The sequence below is a fragment of the Primulina huaijiensis genome, unplaced genomic scaffold (genome assembly GCF_012295235.1).
Source record: "Primulina huaijiensis isolate GDHJ02 unplaced genomic scaffold, ASM1229523v2 scaffold5913, whole genome shotgun sequence".
NCBI classification, from domain to species: domain Eukaryota; kingdom Viridiplantae; phylum Streptophyta; class Magnoliopsida; order Lamiales; family Gesneriaceae; genus Primulina; species Primulina huaijiensis.
The window spans coordinates 613,363-636,420 of NW_027360836.1; the positions used below are offsets into that span (position 1 = coordinate 613,363).

A 23,058-nucleotide genomic window follows, 5' to 3' on the forward strand; every position below is an offset into this window, starting at 1 on the left:
AGAGAATATGACAAATAACAAAAGAAAACAATATGAGAAAAAAGATATGAGAAAAATTTTAGTAGTCCAAATCTTTTTTTAAAATTAAAAAATATTTTTTTTTTTCAAATTAGTTACATATGCTAATTAACATGAATTGTCAAAATTTACAATAATATTATCATTATTTTTGTTGAGTTAACTAATTTTGTTTCAAATTCTAATTACTTCAACATATGTTTCCCACATGCAACGCACGTGCATTATTTCTAGTATATATATATATATATAAATAAACGTTCATTTAGCACACAGGTAATATGTGCAATGTGGACATAAAAAAGAAAAAAAATAAAATAAAAGAAAAATGAAAGTTGGAATCCATTAAAAAAGGTTGGATTTCATACATTTACCCGGAAGTTTAATTAATTACATGTTCCTCTCCTAACTATAAATTTAATTAGGCTTAACTTAAAATTTTGAAGTTAATTTTTACCGTATATTTCGCCAAAAATTTTTTTGAAGTCAATATAATTATTTTGAAGCATGCTACTGGACGTGTTTTGGCTTTTTTGGAATCCATTAATATGCATAGACACACACACTATCAAGCTATTTTCTGAGTTTGGCAACTGATTTTTTGCCAAAATATGAGATGTGTTTCATAACTGATTGAAGATGGGGTGAATTGAGTTTGAGAGAGATGAGCATTTTCACAGGGTTAGACTGCTTTTTGCTTGGAAATATTTTTTCTTGGCTCTAATATATATAACTACACATTTAAAATAACAGAGATCGTTAATGAGGCGTCGAAAAATTTTCCGACATATTCACTCTGACATTCAATTCAATCAAGTGATCTATATCGAGAGAGTGAAGGTTTTCTAGCACAACATATATATGAGTGAATTAATATTCACAAAATCCGATATTTAATTTATAGAAAAAAAATGAATGATAATTTTATTTTTAGTGTCCAATTAGTATTCATGATGGATCATTGCCTTTACTCGACTTACTAACATTGTTAAATGTGACAGCTCATACCTACTTCTTCCACGCCCACTTTTTTGTGTAATCGTTCTCTCTTGTGTAATTACGTCAAGTTTTGATTTCAAACATAGGAATCTGATGACATATGTGAGTGTGTATACAGTGCTTGCGTATGTTAAAAGTCAAGCGAAATAAAAAGATATAAGAAAATACAAGGAAAGGTTTATCACGTGGTGTTTAATTTATTCTTTCAGGAAAAAAAAATAATGAAAGAATTCAGACTGGACAAAGGAAGAAAGGTACGTCTTCATCGTGGTAGGGCACCATGTAGCCTTCAAGCCATGTGTGTTTTCCAAACTCCGTTTTTAATTCTTGTACATACATATAATATATAACCAAAAAAAAAAAAAAATAGAACCCCAATTATTCCAATACAAACTTTTCTCATCCACACGAATTTTCATGTAAGAAACAAACATGCTGGGATATTTCAGGTTAAGCAATAAACACGACGCATGCATGGTTGTAACATACATATATATATGTGTGTATTACAATTTATGGTCATTAACTCACAAATAAAGAAAAAAATCGAAGAGAAAAGTTAATAGCTGATGGATCGATAAAGGAAATTATTACGCCATTGATGGAAAACACCTAGTGAAGGAAGGACAAGTCCTGATCATACATACATGGCCCCCCATATATACAATATTGTCAACAGCTTATTTAACGATAGCATATATTATTATACAATAATGATTAATTTAACGCAATTGCTGCTCCAATCTCATAACAAGTGCGTTTTTCAACGCATCCTCGCATCTGAATCCATCAGGAACCATAACGACAACATCTTGAAGCATCAAATCATTCACGCACGACATGCTGGCATGGTGGACATGTAGTTCCAGCTCTCTAATGGCGTTCATCAACCTTGTGGCCGGGTGATTTGCGTTATCGGACTGGACCCTGATCATCGCATCACCCCCAACAATCTTCACTTCAACTTCGAGGGGTGTAGAATTGATAGTACTGGTGGTGGACCTGATTTGATCCACTGATGTGGTGCAGGTGCTCTGGTTATCCATTGCATCGGCTGTTTCGAATTTCACTTTCTTGGTTTCTCGTTGAAGCTCTTCTATTTTGGACTTGAGCTCGTTGATGTAGGAAACTGCATCGGACAACAGTGAGGCCTTATCCATCCTCGACACGTTAGGAACCACCGAGCGGAGGGCGTAGAAGCGGTGGTTCAGCTTCTCCCTCCTCTGCCGCTCCGCTTCCACGTGATTCAGTGGCACGTCCTGCCCCACGCTTGGCTTTCTACCCCTCTTCTTCGATGGAGTATTAGTACTACTTCTCTTGGTTTCGACGTTAGTGCTAGTCTCTAGAAAGAAATGACAATCGGAAATTGAATCTGAGTTGTCCGAATCTTGCAGATAAGAGAAAGGTAGCTCAGATTTGTTAATCCGTGTCTTGTCCATATTGGCTTCTTGTTTGTTTGGCAACACTTTTGTAGAGCAGTTCTTTGCTTCGTCGTCTTCCTGAAAATCAGCGAGCGCCCCGACATCTGCAAATGAAATGATTTTCTCTACGAACTGCGCACCCTTGGAGCTGGTGTGGTGATCGGCAGGATTTGAAGAAGAAGATTCGAAGATCGATTTCACCTGTTGAACTAAGCTCCAGTTTTCGTTGATGATAGCATCAGATCCCAACTCAACAACACCATTCGAAGTAGGGATACAGACCATGGTTTGCATCCCATGGATCTGCGCTTCTTTTGCTCGTTGACAGTTGTAAAACCTGAGCTGATTCTCACCGCTCAACCAGACCAGACACCCAGAATGAAAGGACTTGCCTACGACGCCATCACCGAGGGAGAAGGACTGAGAGAGGGACATAACATAGAGCCACTCAGCATCCGTGACATCACCATCCACGGGACCCGTGGAATCAGCAATGAGAGCCTGAATTCCTTTCATGATTTTCTTTCTCTCAGGCTGATGAGATCCAGATTTAGCAAACCTTTGCTTGGTTCCCTGAAAATGACCATCTCCCCAGGTGAGAAAAATGCGGCCATTATGCTCATCTCTGGAGCTCTGCCAGAATATAGCGTACACCCAGCCACCGAGCTCGTTTTGTAGTATGTATTGAAGCTTCTTTTGAAGGGCAGAAGGCTGTTGTTCCAGTATGGGAGGAGACAAAGATTGGGAGGAGATGATAAAGTCATCATCCATGGTGTTTGGTTTATTTCAGTTAAAGCTTGATTTTGGCTGAGAAGAGGAAAGAAGTGGAGGCTAAGGTGGAAACAAACAGTGTGATTGGACTCTGGAGGGAGACGAGGTGTTTCCTAGAGTAGCGGACCAACAATTATATATTATGTTATTTTAGACTGGATTAATAAAATAGTTAAAGGAGACATTAATTAATTAAATAATTAATCTTTGTAGCCTCTCACCTATGACAAGAAGGACTGGCCTTTTTAATCCCCCAGGCCACCGCACTGTATTGAATTGTTAGGTATAAGGACCTGGCCTTAATTAATTGTCTAGACCCGATTCCACTTATAAATAGAAACAAGGGATCCCATTTTTATTTTATTTTATTTTATTTTATTTTTGGGGTTCGTCTGAAATTGTAATTACTTGTAACCTTTTATACTTAGCTTATTAAATTTTCCATCTCTCTCAATATAAAGGTTCTCATGAATTATTATTACAAATAATTAACGTGAACCCTTCTTTATATAAACAAAATAAAAATTAAGTGTTTTTTTCGTTTGTTGTATTTCACGGAAAACAAAAATAATAGACATGTATATATGTTGCCCTTAATTTGATGATCTAACAATAATTATATTTTATTTAATTTTACTTCCTAATCAAACAATTCTTACTCCATAATTTAAATTTTTTTTTATTTTTTTAACAAAAACAATAATAATAAATTAATTACACTTAATATTGTGTGCTCTGCAATATATAACTAGCTAATTATATAATTATTAACGAAGCCTCACTTAAATTAAATATAATATAATATTTGGTCACACTCATGTCGCTTTTTTTCTCGTTTAAATATTAATTAATTCCTACTATCTTCATTTGTCTAATAAATTTTTATTTTTTAATTTTCTGAAACACGGGAAGACCTTTCTTATAACTAGTCACTCTGCACACGCACGCGATACGTGTGTGCACAGTTTTTTTTATAATTACCGAGAGATTAAAATAAAATTTGACAAATTATCGAATGACTAAAGTGTTATTTAAATTAATGAAATTTAAAAAAATTAAAAAAAAGTGGTTGTTGAAATAAAAAAAAGACAAAAAAATTTGTAATATTATCTAACATAAAGGCAAACTTGGAAAGGAAATTTAGTGTCGTATTTTGTTTTCATTAGGTCCAAATTTAATATATAGTATAGATATTATCATACATAGCGCTTGATGCATCTCTCAATTCTTTTTCTTATGGCCTTTAATATATATATTAAAAAAATGTAATATATATTATATATTACAAAATAACTAATATGACACAATCTCACGTGTTAATTTTGTTAAGACGAATTTTTTTCTTGAGCCGTCCCCTTAAAAACATTATTTTTTTCTGTTAAGAGTATTATTTTTCATTATTGATATAAATAAATTCGATTCATCTCACGAATATAGATATATGAGACGGTAAGACTGAAACATCTATATACTATTAAAAACTTATAAACATTACGTGGCATGTGAATCGTGGTGTTAACATATTTAACTCTTTTTTTAGTAATTTTTTTCGTACTAACTTTTAATTGAGTCACGATCACTATATAACATTTTTGTCAGTATTTCAACAAGTGGAACCTAGCTTATTGTCCAGTATTGAAGATGGTTTTCTTCTTTTACTTTATTAAACTTTGAAAATGTTGGACCTTGTCGATTGATGCTCCACTTGTTTTTTTCCTTTAACAAAATTCAATTTCAGTGAAATTACAAATTCCTGAGAGAGAATAAAGGCAGTAAAACAAACCGAGAGGGATGGGGAAAACATGAAATTGAAGAGATTTAGGTCCCATGAATTGCAAGTTGCAAACTAAGACAGCGTCCCACGTATTGGATGCCATCTGTATGATTTAGTTTGAGCTACGTCGAAAGTATTATTTTCGATGTCTTTTGTACATGATATTTTCTCATGAACTCAAATAAAAAAGTTATGAATCTCACATTATTTGTTTTAAATCCAGATATTCGTGTGAACATCTTATACAAAAATACACAGATATTAATCATTCAGTATAGCATATAATGATCATGTCTATTTTGTCGGAACATGTATATTTAGTACGAAGTTGCAACCTTGGCCTTCTTCTTTTCTTCTGTCACGGCATTATTGCTGCCACCCCGTCGAGTTTATAATTACATTTCATGTCATGGATAATTAATTCTAATATGTTTATTATATAGATTATAGTAAAATAATCGATGGAAGTGTGGTCTAGAAAAACCTAGCAATTTCTATCTTTCTCAATTAATTATTGAGAAATAAAAAATTCAATATTAATTAAGTCAATTCATACTCTTAAAAAGTAACTAAAATCTCAGCTAATATTGATTAATTTTTCACAGAGAATAAAAATTGTACAGTTTCGATGAAAATGATCGGTCCCAAATTTGGATATTAATTGTATGCAGTCTATTTGCGCCACCGGCATCCTTAATTATCAAATATATCAACATTATTAAGCACTTTCATTATGTCGTGTACGAGGCATTGCAAGCAAAGGACAACAAGAATTTCTTCCTCGCCTTCTTTTATTTCCTATATAAGCAAAAACAAAAATCAATGAGATAATGTTAGTTTGCAACATCTTACTCGTGTCCAATCAATTATTTATTTTTTTGTTGTCTGAGTGTACATGTTTTTTTTTTTTTTAAAAAAAAATTAATGCTTAAAAAGTTAAATTTAATTTGCTTGTATCAATTTTTTTTTTAATAAATTCAAGAATAATATTGTGTGTGGTCATAATATGATAACTTAGGTCAATTATAATTTGAGTATAATTTAAAATTCATCTATCAAAATTTATTTATCAACTAAACACAATAAAATATCTCTTCGTTGATTTTTTTGGGTTGTAGGTGCATCCGTGCATGTGGCCAATGACAAAGGCAGAAAGATTTAATATATGTGAAATTGAGCGTGTTCACACACATGCCTTATTCCTATCAACAAGTTGACAATTATGAGTATTGCACGTCTTCTTTTAGAGTTATATTAATGAGATTGTTACGTATAATTATAATAAAAAATAATATTTTAAACATAAAAACTAATATTTTTTTATATCTATTTCACAAAATTATTAATAAGACAATCTCATAAGAATTTTTATGTTAATAAATCTATTTTAAATGCATCGTCAAAAGTTGTTGAGTTGTTTTCTAACACAACAACATATATATGAGTGAATTAATATTCACAAAATCTGATATTTAATTTATAGAAAAAAAAATGAATGATAATTTTATTTTTAGTGTCCACTTAGTATTCATGATGGATGATTGCCTATACTCGACTTACTAACATTGTTAAATGTTACAGCTCATACCTGCTTCTTCCACGCCCACTTTTTTGTGTAATCGTTCTCTCTTATGTAATTACGTCAAGTTTTGATTTCAAACATAGGAATCTGATGGCATATGTCAAAAGTTGAAGTGATGTGCCAAAATAATTTCTTTACTATTAGTTCATAAATAAAGCTGATATTTTCTTTGTTACCCCCAAAAAAAAAAAAAACGAAAAAAGAAAGAAACATGAAAGAATGTGTTGCACATGTTTCAACTGATGTGAACACGCGTGTTCATCGTTCCTATGCCAACGTTGCTAAGTCGTTTGAAATATCAAATCGTTCACTTTGTTATCTCCTCTTGTTTAATATAGCGAAAGACAATTATAAAAACTTGTTGAGTTGTTTTTTAAACCAATCTTATACATGAGTTTTTATATATTGAATCATATTTTAGAAAAAAAAAAGAAATTAGAAAAAGAAAAATAATATTTTTATCATATAACTTACATATTTTTCATTTTTTTGTTATCGTTCAATTAACAATTTTGGTTTAATAATTCATATATTTTTTTTCGGTTTGGTTATTTTTCACCAAAAATTTCCGAACCACGTCATCATTTTTCTGATGAATAACAAGCAAAAGTAAAAATAAGGTGTTAGCTAGTTAACTAAAACAGTGAATTGACCGATAAGAAAACCAAAAATGAAAACTATTCATGTTACATAAAACTGCCACTAGTAAAATTTTTGGCTTTTACTTCGCCACTCGTTAATTCGACGATTATGAATTATGAAGTAATATATATCAATCAACTTCGGTAATAACACCAGCGAAGTAAAACATTATTTTTTACTTCACAATTTAAAAAACACGGGCTTCACTTCTAATTTTTTATAATCTTTTACTTCGACACAGTAGTTTTGATGAAGTGAAAAGTTAAAAAAATTTTTAAATTAATATTTAGTGAAGTAAAAAAATGAACCATAATTTTAATTAATTTTCCTTAAATGATGAAGTAATAAAATACAAATTAACTCGTCCTATTAAAATTTTATCGAAGTTAAAGAAAGAATTTACTTCACCACAACTCAATAATAGTGAAGTCGTTCTCTATTAAATACTTCACTACAACACAAAAAAATGAAGTCTTTTAAATTTAATACTTCGTCATTAAATGTAAAATGTGAAGTAACAAAACGTAAACCGTCGCTAATTAGCGACGGTTTCGTTTTAACCGTCGCTATTAGCGACGATTTTAAATAGTCGTCGCTAAATAAATCGGCGACAAATTTATAAACTGTTGCTAATTACTACGGTTTTGTTTTAACCATCACTAATAGCGACGGTTTTGACAGTCCGTCGCGACATCAATCGTCGACGGTTTTATAAACCGTCGCTAATTAGCAACGGTTTAGTTCTAACCGTCGCCAATAGCGACGGTTTTAAGTGCGTGTCACTAAATAAATCGACGACCATTATAAAACCCGTCGCTAATTAGCGACATATTTATTAATCCGTCGCTAATAGCGACAAATTACAAATGTCTGTCGCAAATGTCCTATAAATATACCCATCCACGGCTTTTTCTCCGCACCACTTCATATCTACTTCCATTTTTTCTCTCGGACGGTTTTAATTTTGATTTAGATTATATTTCTTAGCTTTAATTTTTAATTTATGATCATGAATTTAATTTTGGTGTTAGCTTGTTTTATAAATTATTTACAAATTTAAAATATTTTAGATGTGTTGAGGATATTTTTTAAAAATATGTAGGAATAATTATAAAATTTAAAAAATAAATTTTTTTAAAAAAACAATATAATTAGCGACGGTTTTATGAATTACCGTCGCTAGTTAGCGACGGTTTTATGAATTACCGTCGCTAATTAGCGACAATTTTTGACGTTACCGTCGCTATTTAGATACGATATTTTATTTAACTGACGCTAATTAGCGACGGAAATTCATAAAACCGTTGCTAATGAGCGACAGTAACTTCAAAAACTGTCGCTAATTAGCAACGGTCTATCTTTTCAAAACCGTATCTTTTCAAAAGCGTCGCTAATTGGAAACCGTCGCTAATTTAGTTCCATAACTTCGAAGTCATTCGCATCAATTACTTCACAAAAATACAAAACCTATTAAGTAATACAACACATTTACTTCGTCATTCTATATAAACTATGCAGTTATATATAAGCTATTACTTCTGCACTTTAGGAAATCGATGATGTAGAAGAAGTTGTTTTACTTCGTCATCGGTCTAATTCCAGCCAAAGACTTCGCTAATTTCTTGGATAAGACTTCGGTGATAATGCGAAGTAAAATGGTACCCTATTACTTCACGTGCGTCTACTTCGGCAATTATCTACATATTACTCCATTTAATATGCGAAGTAAATCAAGGAAATTCTACTAGTGTGCATTCAACCCTAAAGTTGATTCAGTGTGCACTTATAGGTAGCATCAACAGTTCCCTTTACAAAAAAAATGTTGTTATTCCCATTAGAAAATATGATTTTTAGGACTTCTATCTCAATTTTTTTAAGAAAAAAGTCTGGCCGGAAGTATTTTTTAGACCGGTCAAGTGACCACCGTACCCTGACCTGCCCGAAAGAAGGCACTACCATTTCATAATGCTTCTTAAATTATTATATATATATTCCAAGGATTTCTTGGTCTAATCTCGCGAGGCAATGATCCAATATTCTTGACTTCGAAAGAAATCTCTCGGACTCCATTTCAACTTAGTTATTCGATGATATTGTTTAAATTATTTATGATGGATTGTATTATGCTATGGAAAATAATTATTGTATATATATATATATGATGCGATCTTGGTGAAATGGATGAGCTGGGTCGGGTGCTCCACCGGATCTGCTATCAAGATAATGAAGGGAATAAGAGCAGTGAGATAAATCTCCGTCATATGGCTTCAGCTGTAACCTGCACACAAGGAGATGAACTCGTGAATGGGCGCCGGAGGGGAGTCCGGCGTGGCCACTCCGATGCTTAAGTCAGTGAATGACTCAACAAAATACCAATGTAACCAAGTGATGGTTGTGATATCGGTGTAAGAGTGTAGACAATAAAAATAAATGAATCCCCAATGCAAATAGATAACCTGGTATTTATAGTAGGGGATGCATTGATGACCTCGGTCTGCGTGTTACCTACTAATTATAGTAGGGCGGCTACATTCTGACATGTCAAACCATACACTAGTCACATCCCGCCTGTCTGACTTTGTCAACCACTTGGATTAGTGTCAGAGATAGGACGGTCGCCCACATCCAATTCTGCTAGTGTACTCGAGTGCGGTGCTCATATCGAGGTGGTCCGGTTAGAATGCTTACCGGGTGTCTGGTTGCCCGGGGAGTAGAGCCCGGGCTTGCACCTGCCCGGCTTCAGAAGAATCCATCCTGCAGATTGACCCTGAATTGGGAATCCATCTGATATCCCGGGTCATCCATGACCCGGGCTCTTACAGGGGTATCATCACACATCCCTTAAATAGTCGGGCTAGAGTCATACTCGCTGTCCCGATTAGTCATGCTTGGATTCCCAAAGAGATGATCAATCTGGTTTTATAAAAGCATCGGGGGCTTCATGTCTCCCAGAGATGGGATGAGGAGCCGGAGTCTCGTGTCTCATTGACTTGAGATAAGATGTCGGGGCCTCGTGTCTCCCGAACTTTGCATAAGATGCCGGGGCCTCATGTCTCCCAGGCTCGAAATGGTCGAGGTGCGGAGCCCCGAGCCAGGTTTGAGAACCTTGGGCTTATAAATAACCAGGGTACGGACCCCTGGGTCTTGGAGTGGTCGAGGTGCGGAGCCCCGAGCCAGGGTGCGGAGCCCGGGACTTAATAGATGATCGAGGTACGGGTCCCCGGGCCAGGGTACGGGTCCCTGGACTTAATGAGCAGCCAGGGTACGGAGCCCTGGACTTAATAGATGACCGAGGTACGGGTCCCCGGGCCAGGGTACAGGTCCCTGGACTTAATCAACAGCCAGGGTACGGAGCCCTGGGTCTTGGAGTGGTCGAGGTGCGGGGCCCCGAGCCAGGGTGCGGAGCGCAGGACTTAATAGATGATCGAGGTACGGGTCCCCGGGCCAGGGTACGGGTCCCTGAACTTAAGATAATGTGCCGGAGCCTCATATCTCCCGGACTTAAGATAAGATGTGCCGGGACCTCGTGTCTCCCGGACTTTCGATAAGGTGCCGGGGCCTCGTGTCTCCCGGGCTTTAATTTTTCTGCTTCTCTTGCTATATTTGTTTTATTAAAAGCCAAATCACTAACGTGGAAATACTGAATCTGAATTCATTTCTGATAGAGTGAAACCTCTCTGGTTGAGCTAAATTAGGTGAGTATTATAGCTGTATGCTACTGAGCGCATAGCAAATGCCCTTCATGCCAATCCGAGATAGCTGCTGAGCTTTGAGCCCAGATGAAATCCACAGATAAGATCTGAATACCGAGCTGGTCGGGCTTGTATGTTTGCCAAGCAGAGTTGGGCTTATTTTTGAATGGAAACCATATCTACGCCTTGAGCTCAAGTTCCCACAGACGGCGCCCATGATGCGATCCTTGTGAAATGGATGAGCCGGGTCGGGTGCTCCACCGGATCTGCTATCAAGATAATGAAGGGAATAAGAGCAGTGAGATAAATCTCCGTAATATGGCTTCAGCTGTAACCTGCACACAAGGAGATGAACTCGTGAATGGGCGCCGGAGGGGAGTCCGACGTGGCCACTCCGATGCTTAAGTCAGTGAATGACTCAACAAAAGACCAATGTAACCAAGTGATGGTTGTGATATCGGTGTAGGAGTGTAGACAATAAAAATGAATGAATCCCCAATGCAAATAGATAACCTGGTATTTATAGTAGGGGATGCATTGATGACCTCGGTCTGCGTGCTACCTACTAATTATAGTAGGACAGTTACATTCTGACATGTCAAATCATACACTAGTCACATCCCGCCTGTCTGACTTTGTCAACCACTTGGATTAGTGTCAGAGATATGACGGTCGCCCACATCCAATTCTGCTAGTGTACTCGAGTGCGGTGCTCATATCGATGTCGTCCGGTTAGAATGCTTACCGGGTGTCTGGTTGCCCGGGGAGTAGAGCCCGGGCTTGCACCTTCCCGACTTCAGAAGAATCCATCCTACAAATTGACTCTGAATTGGGAATCCATATGATGGATTACCCGGGCTCTTACAGGAGTATCAATATATATTTAGGAGGTCAAGATATATACAAACTAGACGTATTTCTTTTTAAGTGGCTTTGTTTGAAAATCATGGTAAATTTAAAGTATCTAATCAATCAAGGAACATATATCGCATGCATGTATGTGTGTGTGTGAATGAGAAAAATGCAGCAGCTGCCACATCACATCTCATACCATATAATGTATCATAAAAAAATTGTGTATAAAATGTGTACCACGTGCTTTCGATGCCTAATTAATTTATACATTTTCATGTCCTATCATGAATATTTATTGTATCCAGAACATTATTTTAAGTGATTTTTGACTTTTTAGATGATGAAATATTTGAAAATTGTGTGTAGAAATTAATTTTTTTTTTTTTTTTTTGCAAACACTACTATAGTATTTTGTTACAAAAATTGTTTTCGAATAGTACTTTAAAAGGTGATTTTATAGAAGCTAGAATTTATAATTTTTTTACTATTTAAAAATAAAAATAAAAAGACTTTTATATCAAACTCATTCTAAATAATTTAATTTTCTAGCTATTTATTAATTATTAATTAATCGGTGTGCTTCCAATTAAAGATAAAATAAATAAATCATAAATTTGCAAAAGCCCACTTTTTTGATATATTTTAATTATCGCTCATATTCAAATGTTCGTTTCCCCAAAATGCACCTACATCCAATAGCACATCACATCTCCTTGCCAATACGATAGTGAATTGTGGGGGCTAGTTTTAGTTAGTTTATCACAATCCTTAATGTTCTTTTGTTTTCCTAATAAAAACAAAACAATAGATGTTGTGCTTCATATTGCTATATTTATCGATGATATCTGAAAAACAAAACTAATAAAAAAAACATATTCATATCTAATTATATATAATAATTCAATGAATCTTAAATATTCACAAAGCATGATTAAGACATCCACGAAGATATATGCTCTAGTAGCAAAAAAAACATATATATCGAAGAGGTGTCAGTCTCCTCATAGAAAAAAAATATAATAGATAGTAATAGATTAAGCGTGTACGAGTAATAGTGGTACTAGATGAGTGGCTTTTCAAAAAGTTTCCGTGTTGGCTAAGTGTCATGTAAAAGAGTGGCACCAGATTTTAACGAGTAATATTGTTTCTGTTGGGGACAGATCCGACGGTACGAGAATGATAAGACCGATATCTAAGATATATGAGACAATCTCAGCAGATAGACACATACATCTCTTGATTCATGTGTCTCACAGTCCGACTAATTAGCATTCAAGTAGGTACATTTCGTGCTTCCACAAATAGAATGAAATAAAGTTGTGTTTTGGCCAAATGTTATAATTTTTTTATTCAGTGATAAGCGTTTAACATATACAAAGGTGATATTGAAAAATACATATAGAAAAAGAGAAGGGAAATAATAGTTATTCTAGTCGAACATTATTCTCTCATTCCTTTAATTTTCTTCTTCTTCTGATCTAATTCATTATTAGATAGCGATCTCAAATTCACTACCGTAACAATAATAATCCTCGGGGGAAACCATCAAGGGCATTGCCTAAATCGACGACAAATAAATTAGATATATATCTAATAAGAGTAGGTATTTTGTGAGACGGTCTCACGAATCTTTATCTGTGAGACGGGTTAACCTTACCGATATTCACAATAAAAATTAATGCTCTTAACATAAATAGTAATATTTTTTCATAGGTGACCTAAATAAAATATCTGTCTCAAAAATACGACCCGTGAAACCGTCTCATACAAGTTTTTGACATCTAATAATCACCAGCAATGCCAAGTAAAACACCGGCCATCGAATAATCACAAGAATATTCAGAATTCCACCTCGACACTTAAAATATTCTTACTTATTGCTTATCACGTGAATAATTCACCGTAAATATGTCAAAATGTGAACGTACCTAGCCAGGATACATAAAAATCGAGAAGTCAACTAATATTTGTCGTCTTTCTCTAGCATATGAACACAATAAAGTCAAATTAAAAATATTTTAAAAAAAACGTATGAAATTATTCATAAAATTAAATTATCAACCCAAACATGATTTCGTTTTTCTAATTAAATATAATACCAATATTCAACTTAAAAAATCAAATTCGCTAGGAATCATCACTAAACAAGTTCTCCAAATCAGATCCGCGATACTAGTACCATATCAAACGATTGATCATCAACCTTTATCATATTCCTATTATTAAACACTTCACTTTCCTAGCTTGGAATCAACTAATAAGAAGTGATTTGAAGGTAATTTTTTTATTTTATTTTTTAAAGAAAACCCTCATGAACCCTACTATTTCTTGATAACGGGCCTACAAAATGAATGTAATACCACAACAAATCAAAAATAATAAAAAGCCTGCAACTTTTGAAACACTGGCCCAATGGACAGGTCATTTACACGGGGTGAACTATCGATTTGGGCATGCATTAGAATCGGATGCTACTTTTACCCCCAGTCTTCGGGCCGGGTAAGGTACAACTTTTGGATTTCTGGGCTCAAGATGTAGCATAGTCTCACATTAGGTTTTAATGGTCAGAAGAAAATGAAGGTACAACTTGTGACGTGACCTAATTAATAAAGTTAATTATTTAATAACTATATTACACAATTTTATGAATAATTTAATGTTTTATCAAAAAATAAAAATATTAGTTAAATATAAATTAATTTAGTTAGTTTTATAAACTCAATCGCCTATAAATTATACAATATATAAAATTTAAAATTAATTTACATTTAAGAAAAATTATATATGTTTCAGGTGATTTTTTTTTTCCAAAAAAGAGTCTCAAATTTAATTTTTTTTTGTGACGGTTCAAAGTTGTTTGGACGATTTCACATAGAGATGTCTGAATTGGTAAAATAGTTGACCGTTTGGTAAATAATCGTGTGTTTGATTTCATACCAATATTTTATCGGGAGAGTCTATTGCATAAGATTTATCAAATGTGATTTACCTTACAATTTGTAAATTAATGTGTTAACCCAAAAGTTTATTCAATATATACCCGATGATAGAGATTACGAGTTTCATCTCCCTAAAAAAAGAACAAGTCAGTTGTATCGTCTTTAACACGAGTATAAGTATAAAATGATTGACTACTGATTCTTAAAATTATTTGAAGGATAGTTTGAGCATTAATATATCACTGATTTTTTGTCAGATCGACTCATGGGCTATATCTCATGTAACGAGTCTATTCAACTCATATCTATCATGAAAAATAATATTTTAAATATAAAAATTAATATTTTTTCAAGAGTTGAGTCAGATAATAAATTCGTCTCACAAAATTAACCAAAAAGACGGTCAAACGAGAATTTCTATGAGTGTCAAATATTAGTATTACCGTGCCGATTTGCATTAAAAAAATGGTACTTACAATTCCATATATATGCTATAATCTGACGAGATAACTGATAATTAACCAAACCACTAACTAAAAATCGACCCTAATACATTATTATCTTCATTCCTTTCACAAAAGATAACAAGAGACTCAGTCTAATATTACCAACTAGTGCAAAGTTCCAAGCCAACATTCTTCTTAACTGTCTTGCTCAAGTATCGGGAGCTTGTTTAAGGGTATAATAATCAGAAGATTGCTCATTCACCACCGGTTGATGATCCCTTCCATCTGAAGAGGCAGCTGGTCGAGATTGATTCTCTCTTTCGTGGAGGGTTTTCACGATCAGCGTCTTGAGAAAGTTCATGACTTGCACGGCATGAATCAATGCCGTTAGAGGATCGGCCATTTGGGTCATATTGGGAGCAAACACCATTGCGATGTTCCTTGAATTCATCTTGTTCTGATGCTCGTGCTGTGCTACGTCCGCCATCAAATTTATCGCCCAGTCAAGTAATGCCGCTTCGGTGGGAGGAAGCAGCTTCACAAGTTGGGTGCACTCTTCCTCGGTGTTGCAGTGCATCACCTGTTCGGACGTCAAAGAGTCGAGAACTCCCCAGGGAAGTTCTCTAAACCATGCCTGTTTCAAAATCACCTCTTCGTCGGTCATGATTTTAAAAATGTTCAAGTTCATCTAATAACATCTACCACCAAAATGATCCGATGCAAACAAAGGCTACCTCATTCATACTAATTTAGAATCATACCAGATGTGGTAGTGCTACTATCAAATTCCATGTTGCAAACAAGCGTAAGTACCTTTATCAACCCAGATAAGCAGTGGACATGCATCAATTCCAAGTGGCACAACACCTCTGTTGAGTTGCTTCCTAACAATTTCTTCTTGACTATTCTCCGCGTTTATTCGGAAAATTCCTTCCGCCTTCAGCAAGTAAGATGCACAACACATAATCTCTTGAAGTCCAATTTGATTAAAGAAGAGTAGAGAGATATGTATACATACTTGGAGGCCGCCTTCCGAATACAAACGATTCTGCATCCGAAGAAGTATTACGGGCATACTGTTTCCTCTATGATCATTGGAACATTGCATTGACTGCGGACAGACTCCAAACACACTTGCACTGTAAATCATTAATATTAGAAAAGTATGCAAATTAGAATTGGGTTATAAAAAATCAACACTAAGACGAGCTGTTTATAAATATAGATGTGCAGATAGCAATTCTTAATTAGTGTATGCCTATCTATACAATTATACATACACATTTTCGGTAAAAGAATATGTTATATGTCATCTTCTCTTTGCATTTAATTATAAAATAAAATGACCCGCCAGCCACTGTTTTAGAACGGTAAAAGTTGGTAAGACAAGTGCATTTTAACAACCTTATCAGGTAAATTAACTTATATTATATGCACTTGCTGCACAACTTGTTAGCGCATCCATCGAATCACAGTTTTATAAGTGATTTACTAATAAATCGCAGGGCCTCAAGTAATTAAAAACAAAAGCAAAAAAATTTGCAGGGGCGGCAACATACATATACATATACATATTTGCATTTCATTTTTGGGTAATGAACATTCACTTGTTTTTGTAAAAAAAGATAAAAATGATTTAATTTATTTATAAAATGAAATCTATATATATAATATGATTGGATGTAAAAACATATAGTTTCACACAAATCTTTCTTCGATAGTGAGAAAAAAAAAAGATGTAATAATTATTATTAATTATAATAAGTTTCTCACTTTCTTTATCCGAAAAAAGAAAGAAAAACTTCCTCACTTCCTTGTAAAAACTTAATTTTGGATGAATTTTATAGTTTCAGAAAATTATACTATACAAAACATCTTTTAAAAAATAATTTTTAATTATAAATCAATTTGTGGAAAATAATTTTTAGACATAATTTTTCTATTTATTTTGTCTATATAAAAACCTAATTTAAATTACGAAATCATTAGTTTTAAGAAACTGTCGACATTTTTACGGTGCGCGTGAGGTAATTCTTTGTATATACTGAAGAGGAAACCTGGCGCTGGGAGGTTTACGGGGGACTTCCGGCTGGAGCTCGACCGGGATTCCAAGAAATCCATCGAACCGATCGAACGTGACATGGGACACGTGGCGTACGTCGGTGGGCCGTCCAATGTCGACGTCTGAGTCGACGCCGTCGTCGTCCACGCTGCAAGTGACCAGCGATTTTCGAAGCGCCGCAGCAACCACCGCGAGAAGTGAAAAATGCGGTTGCTGATCGAGACTACAAGAATTTTGCGAGGGGATTATAAATGGCGTGGTAACCGGATCCTCCGAATCATAGTCGACTTCATCATCGCTGTTGAAATCCCCGAAATATCCCTCGTCTTCTTCTTCTTGTTCTTCTTCCTGATGGTACGTATACGCAGATGGCGTTGGAGAGGAAGAGTTGAATTGTGGCATTGAGAGCGTGCAAGACTTGGATCTCAAAAGCAACAGCAGTAGTAAAATTTACTGGAGTAGTCAACTAATAATTAACACAAACGCGTGGCGTAAATGAGAGGTAAAAACAAATGTGGCATTCATTAATGATTTAACTGGAAGAGGATAACAAGATTCTTGGGATAATAAAAGGGAAATGAATGAAAGAGCGGTGGTGCTTGAATCTCAAGGGATATGTGAGTGATGGGTACTACTGAGACTTGGGTCTACTTGAAGGGTCGTAAAATCAATGCAATCCAAGTAGATCACAATTTGCTTGTTTCTCCTTTGTCTATTTTACTATTTGTTAATAGAGTTCTGCAGTTCGTCACTATAATCTCAAATTATACTTCAGTTTTTTTTGTTATCTTTAGTTCAAAAATAACAGTCGGTTTGCATTTCAAGCGGTGGGCACTTGGAATTTTCCCATGTGCACATGGCGACATGCCATCCAAAATCTTTTAGCCGTCCTTTAAAATATTCATGTTCACTTGATTTATTTATTTATTTTTGTGCTTACTTGTTTAACAGACACAATTTTATAAATCTGCAGACATGCGTGGTTGGTGTCACTAGAAAATGCTGCTAACGTTGTTCCAATTTTGATAATACTAATGTTACCGAAACTTGTTATCATCATGGTTTTGAATCTTTTACGGCTGCATTAGTTTTTTAGCTTTTGTTCCTACCGAGTATTCTTTGCAGTTACTAAAGTTTTAGCTTCTCTCCCCTTCTGTGTCTTGTTATGATCAGCAGATGAAAGGCTAAATGATATTGTTGGAAGTGCCTTTATGTGGCACCAGAAGTTCTCCATAGATCTTACAGCGTGGAAGCTGATACTTGGAGTATTGGTGTCATTACCTACATTTTGCTATGTGGAAGAAGACCTTTTTGGGCACGTACAGAGTCCGGAATATTTCGTTCAGTTTTGAGAGCTGACCCAAATTTTGAGGACATGCCGTGGCCATCTATCTCACCTCATGCCAAGGACCGAATTAACCGATTAGCTGACCGAATCAACAAGTTTTGAGAGCTGATCCCAGATATTTCGGTGACCGAATTAATCGATTACCTTTAAAAAATCTTGCTCACCCTAATCTTAGAACACAATTCATGCTTCTTGAGCCTGGTGACCAAGGGCGGAGCTTATTAAGCCCACACTGGGCCAAAAAAAATTACTACTATTTATAAATTTGGGCCAAAAAATTAATAGTATTTATAAAAATGAGTGGGCCAAGCAGCCCACACTGAGCCAAAAAAATTACTACTATTTATAAATATGGGCCAAAAAAATTAATAGTATTTATAAAAATGAGTGGGCCAATTTTTTTTAAAAGCCCTCTAAACTTATTTGGGTCAAAGCATAAGGAGACTAGATTATGTGGAACGGTGACAAATCTGTGTAAAATCGTGAGGTGCGAAAGGAGGGTTTTCTCTCTTTTTTTAGCATTAAGCTAACGGGATTGCTGATTGGATTTTCACAGTTGGTATCTTCTGCCTTTAAAAGATGCCGCCAGTTGCCAGTGCCCAGTTGGATTATATTTGCAGATTATCTGTTTTCCTCAAGCCCTAACCTCTTTCAATTCGAATCTCTAGGGGCAAAGACTGAAGAGGGCTTCAATAATTGATTAACTTTAATTACGTGGAGTGAGGTATAAATTCATAACTTTTAATTTTATGCTTTTATTTTCATTTTATTTTCTTGTAATTTCAAAAGTGGTGTTTGTTATTTTAATATTTGTTCGATGTTGTTTTCCCATATTTAGTGTGTTATATTTGTTCCTAATTTGCGCCTGTAATACTTTTATGTAATTTATTGATTGTTATTTAATACCGTGGTGATAGATATTGATTATGATTTATATGTTGATAGCTTTGTAATTGTTTCAACATTGTATTTTCCCATCATCTTGGCACATTTTGTGAAGTATTAAACTAGAAAAACATTACATAAAAAATATAACAACTTTTAAAAAAAATCAATGCGAGTTGTTTTATAAATATATATATAAAGCTAAACATATTTTTTTTTATCAGGAAATCAATATTTACAATGCATAGATTTTTTAAAAGAAAAGATCCAGAACCAGAAGTACAAAGCATTGGAGATGTTAGGGTTGAAGAATTTGATTTCTCACAACTACCGGCAGATCCTGGACTTAGGACTCCAATTTGTGAATATAATGTTAATATTAGGGATCAAGTTCGAAGGGCATATTTGCAAAAAGGTCCATGTCAACCTTCAGGCTATGAATTTCCAAAAAGAAAATTTGGAGTAAGCCAATGTAGACGGTTCAATCCTTCATGGTTTAATGAATTTGGTGATTGGTTGGAGTATAGTGTAGAAAAAGATGCCGCATATTGTTTGTATTGTTATCTCTTCAAGACAGCTAAGGGAAAACAAGCGGGAGGGGAGTCTTTTGTTAATGAAGGATTCACAAATTGGAAGTGTAAAGATAGGTTAAATATTCATGTTGGCCAGCATGACAGCGAACATCATAAAGCTCGAATGAATTGTGAAACTTTGATGAATCAAGATGAGCACATTCAATCAGTTTTGCACAAACAGTCAAAGCAAATGCGGAATGATTATCGTATCCGTCTCAATGCTTCAATTGATTGTATTAGAGTTTTGTTGCGACAAGGACATTCATTTCGAGGTCATGATGAAACTGAAAGTTCTCTTAATCCAGGTAACTTTCTTATCCAATTAGAATTTTTAGGTGCTCATAATAAAGAGATTAATGATGTGATATTGAAAAATGCTCCTAAAAATTGCAAGTTGACATCACCTGATATTCAGAAGGACATAGTGAGTGCTTGTGCCACTGAAACGATTAATGTTATTATCAGAGATGTTGGTGATTCATTGTTCTCTATTTTAGTTGATGAATCTTGTGATGTTTCAACAAAGGAGCAAATGTCAGTTGTTATCCGTTATGTGGATAGTAGTGGACATGTAAATGAACGCTTTATCGGGATTGAACATGTTACCAGTACTACATCACGCTCACTTAAAGCTGCTATTGATAAGATGTTTTCCAGATATAATTTGAGCATGTCTAAGTTGAGAGGACAAGGTTTTGATGGAGCAAGTAATATGCAGGGTAAATTTAATGGTTTAAAAGCACTCATTTTAAAGGAGAACCCATGTGCATTTTACATACATTGTTTTGCCCATCAGCTTCAACTAGCTCTTATAGCTGTGGCCAAGAAAAATCTTCCGATTTCTAATTTCTTTCGTGTTGTTGGTGATGTGTTAAATGTTGTTGGAGCATCTTGCAAACGTTCTGATCTTCTACGAGAGAAACATTCAGATTTTATTGTCGAGGCATTGGAGAGGGGTGAGATTTCAAGTGGCCGGGGACTTAATCAAGAAACTACCCTTCAACGTGCTGGGGATACACGTTGGGGGTCACATTACAATTCTTTGATAAGCTTGATTTCCATGTTCTCTGCTGTCATTGATGTGCTTGAAATAATTTCAGAAGATGATTCCAGTTCTCCTGATCAAAAAACTGAAGCATTTAACTTATTGGAGTCAGTACTTTTATTTGATTTTGCATTCAATCTACACTTGATGAAACATGTCTTAGGAATTTCGAGTGAATTGTCGACAGCCTTGCAAAAAAAAGATCAGGATATTGTGAATGCAATGGATTTGGTACAAATATGCAAACAACGACTCCAAAAAATGAGAGATGATGGTTGGGATTCATTTTTAGAAAAGGTTCACCGGTTTTGTGAGCAACATTACATTGATGTTCTCAAAATGGATGATATGTTCACACGTTGGGCACCACGTGGTCGTCCCCATCGTAATCCACCAGAAGTGACAAATTTGCATCATTATCGTGTGGATTTATTCTATGGTGTTATCGACATGCAACTTCAAGAGTTAAATGATCGTTTCTCAGAGGCAGGTACAAAGTTACTCCTTTGTGTAGCTTGTTTGTGTCCACAAAACTTGTTTTATGCTTTTGACAAGAAAAAATTGATGCAACTAGCTGAATTTTATCCACAAGATTTTTCAAGATTTGATCTCCCCACACTTGATGATCAACTTGAAACTTATATATGTGATATGCGTTCTAACAAAGCATTTCAAGGGTTGAAAGGACTTGGTGATCTTTCAGAGAAGTTAGTTATGTCAAAGAAAAATATGGTGTACCCATTGGTTTATAAGCTTTTGACATTGGCATTAATTCTACCGGTTGCAACGGCGACAGTAGAGAGGGTGTTTTCTGCCATGAGAATTGTGAAAGACAGGTTGCGCAATCGAATGAGTGATGATTGGATGAATGATAGTCTCATTGTCTATGTAAAGAAAGATATATTTCTAACCGTTGATAATGAATCTATTGTACAAAGGTTTCAAAATATGAAGACTCGAAAAGAACAATTGTAAGGTAGTTATTTTGTGATGTTTTATGATTAAAAGATTTTTTTTGTTTTATTACTTATAGCATATCATAGCCTACACTGAATCAAAATTCTAGCTCCGCCCCTGCTGGTGACGACGAGCATGTCTCTCTTGACAACTTCAGAAAGGTGGATCTTAATTTCTTCTGGTGTTCTTACCCCCATCCCATGTGAAATTCACTGAAGGTCTCTATCGTGTACACATGGTGATGATAGTGTCACTCGAATTTTCAGGGGATTGCATGCAATGCCGGCACTGATGCTATGGAGCCATGCAGGTGTCTAGGGTCGCAGATATTCTACATATGGTCAGGCCTCAAAGTTTATACCTTTCTCAATAGGATTGATTTCTTTGCTTCAATTCTAAATTAATCATCTTTACATTGACATTTAGTTTCCTCATGTAATCTAAATGTAGGTGTTTTGATATTGCAGATGTCCCCATTGTCTTTCAGAAAAATGGACTTTGACGAGTTTTGTGCGGCAGCAATAAGCACATATCAATTGGAAGCACTTGAAAACTGGGAACAAATTGCATCCACAGCATTCGAGCATTTTGAACAAGAGGGCAACCGAGTCATATCGGTAGAGGAATTGGCTCGGGTAAAATACTATCTACTTATCATCGCACGTACTGCTTAATCTATTTGATCTGTGAAATGTTAAGTTGTGTTACACGTGTAAGCTTGTTGATTTGATGGTGTATGATGCTTGACAAATGCGTGCAGGAGCTAAATGTCGGGCAAACTGCACATTCTATGCTCAGAGATTGGATGAGGAGCGATGGGAAACTCAGTTTATTTGGATATACCAAATTTTTGCACGGTTTGACTCTTCGGAGCTCAAACATTATATTAGACAGCGCTAGGATCAGTAACTCTTCTATTTCTGTTATTTTTTCTCAAAAAATTATTAATGGTATTTGATGATTTTTATAGAAATTATTAAACGTTTGGAGGATCGGAGCCTATTTCATGTAGGGGGAAGAGATCGAGGCAGAATTGGATGTACAAAT

General features: G+C 34.9%; 2 protein-coding genes, 1 long non-coding RNA gene and 1 pseudogene across 3 annotated transcripts; 2 read left to right on the forward strand and 2 right to left on the reverse strand.

Moving 5' to 3' along the window:
- Window positions 1-1,587: 1,587 nt before the first annotated feature.
- Window positions 1,588-3,313, reverse strand: LOC140970404 (transcription factor bHLH14-like). Its single transcript, XM_073432113.1, has one exon. The coding sequence runs from the start codon at window positions 3,207-3,209 to the stop codon at window positions 1,740-1,742; it is 1,470 nt and encodes a 489-aa protein (XP_073288214.1). The 5' UTR covers window positions 3,210-3,313; the 3' UTR covers window positions 1,588-1,739.
- An 11,817-nt stretch (window positions 3,314-15,130) lies between these two features.
- LOC140970363 (rho GTPase-activating protein 5-like) lies at window positions 15,131-17,808 on the reverse strand (annotated as a pseudogene).
- Window positions 17,809-19,650: 1,842 nt separating this feature from the next.
- Window positions 19,651-22,125, forward strand: LOC140970376 (uncharacterized). Its single transcript, XM_073432055.1, has one exon. It carries the CDS (start codon window positions 19,675-19,677, stop codon window positions 22,027-22,029), a length of 2,355 nt encoding a protein of 784 aa, XP_073288156.1. The 5' UTR covers window positions 19,651-19,674; the 3' UTR covers window positions 22,030-22,125.
- An 88-nt stretch (window positions 22,126-22,213) lies between these two features.
- Window positions 22,214-22,926, forward strand: LOC140970377 (uncharacterized). The gene is made up of 3 exons (XR_012174124.1): window positions 22,214-22,351; window positions 22,479-22,646; window positions 22,772-22,926. It is a non-coding gene; the product is annotated as an uncharacterized lncRNA (long non-coding RNA).
- The last annotated feature ends 132 nt before the right edge of the window (window positions 22,927-23,058 follow it).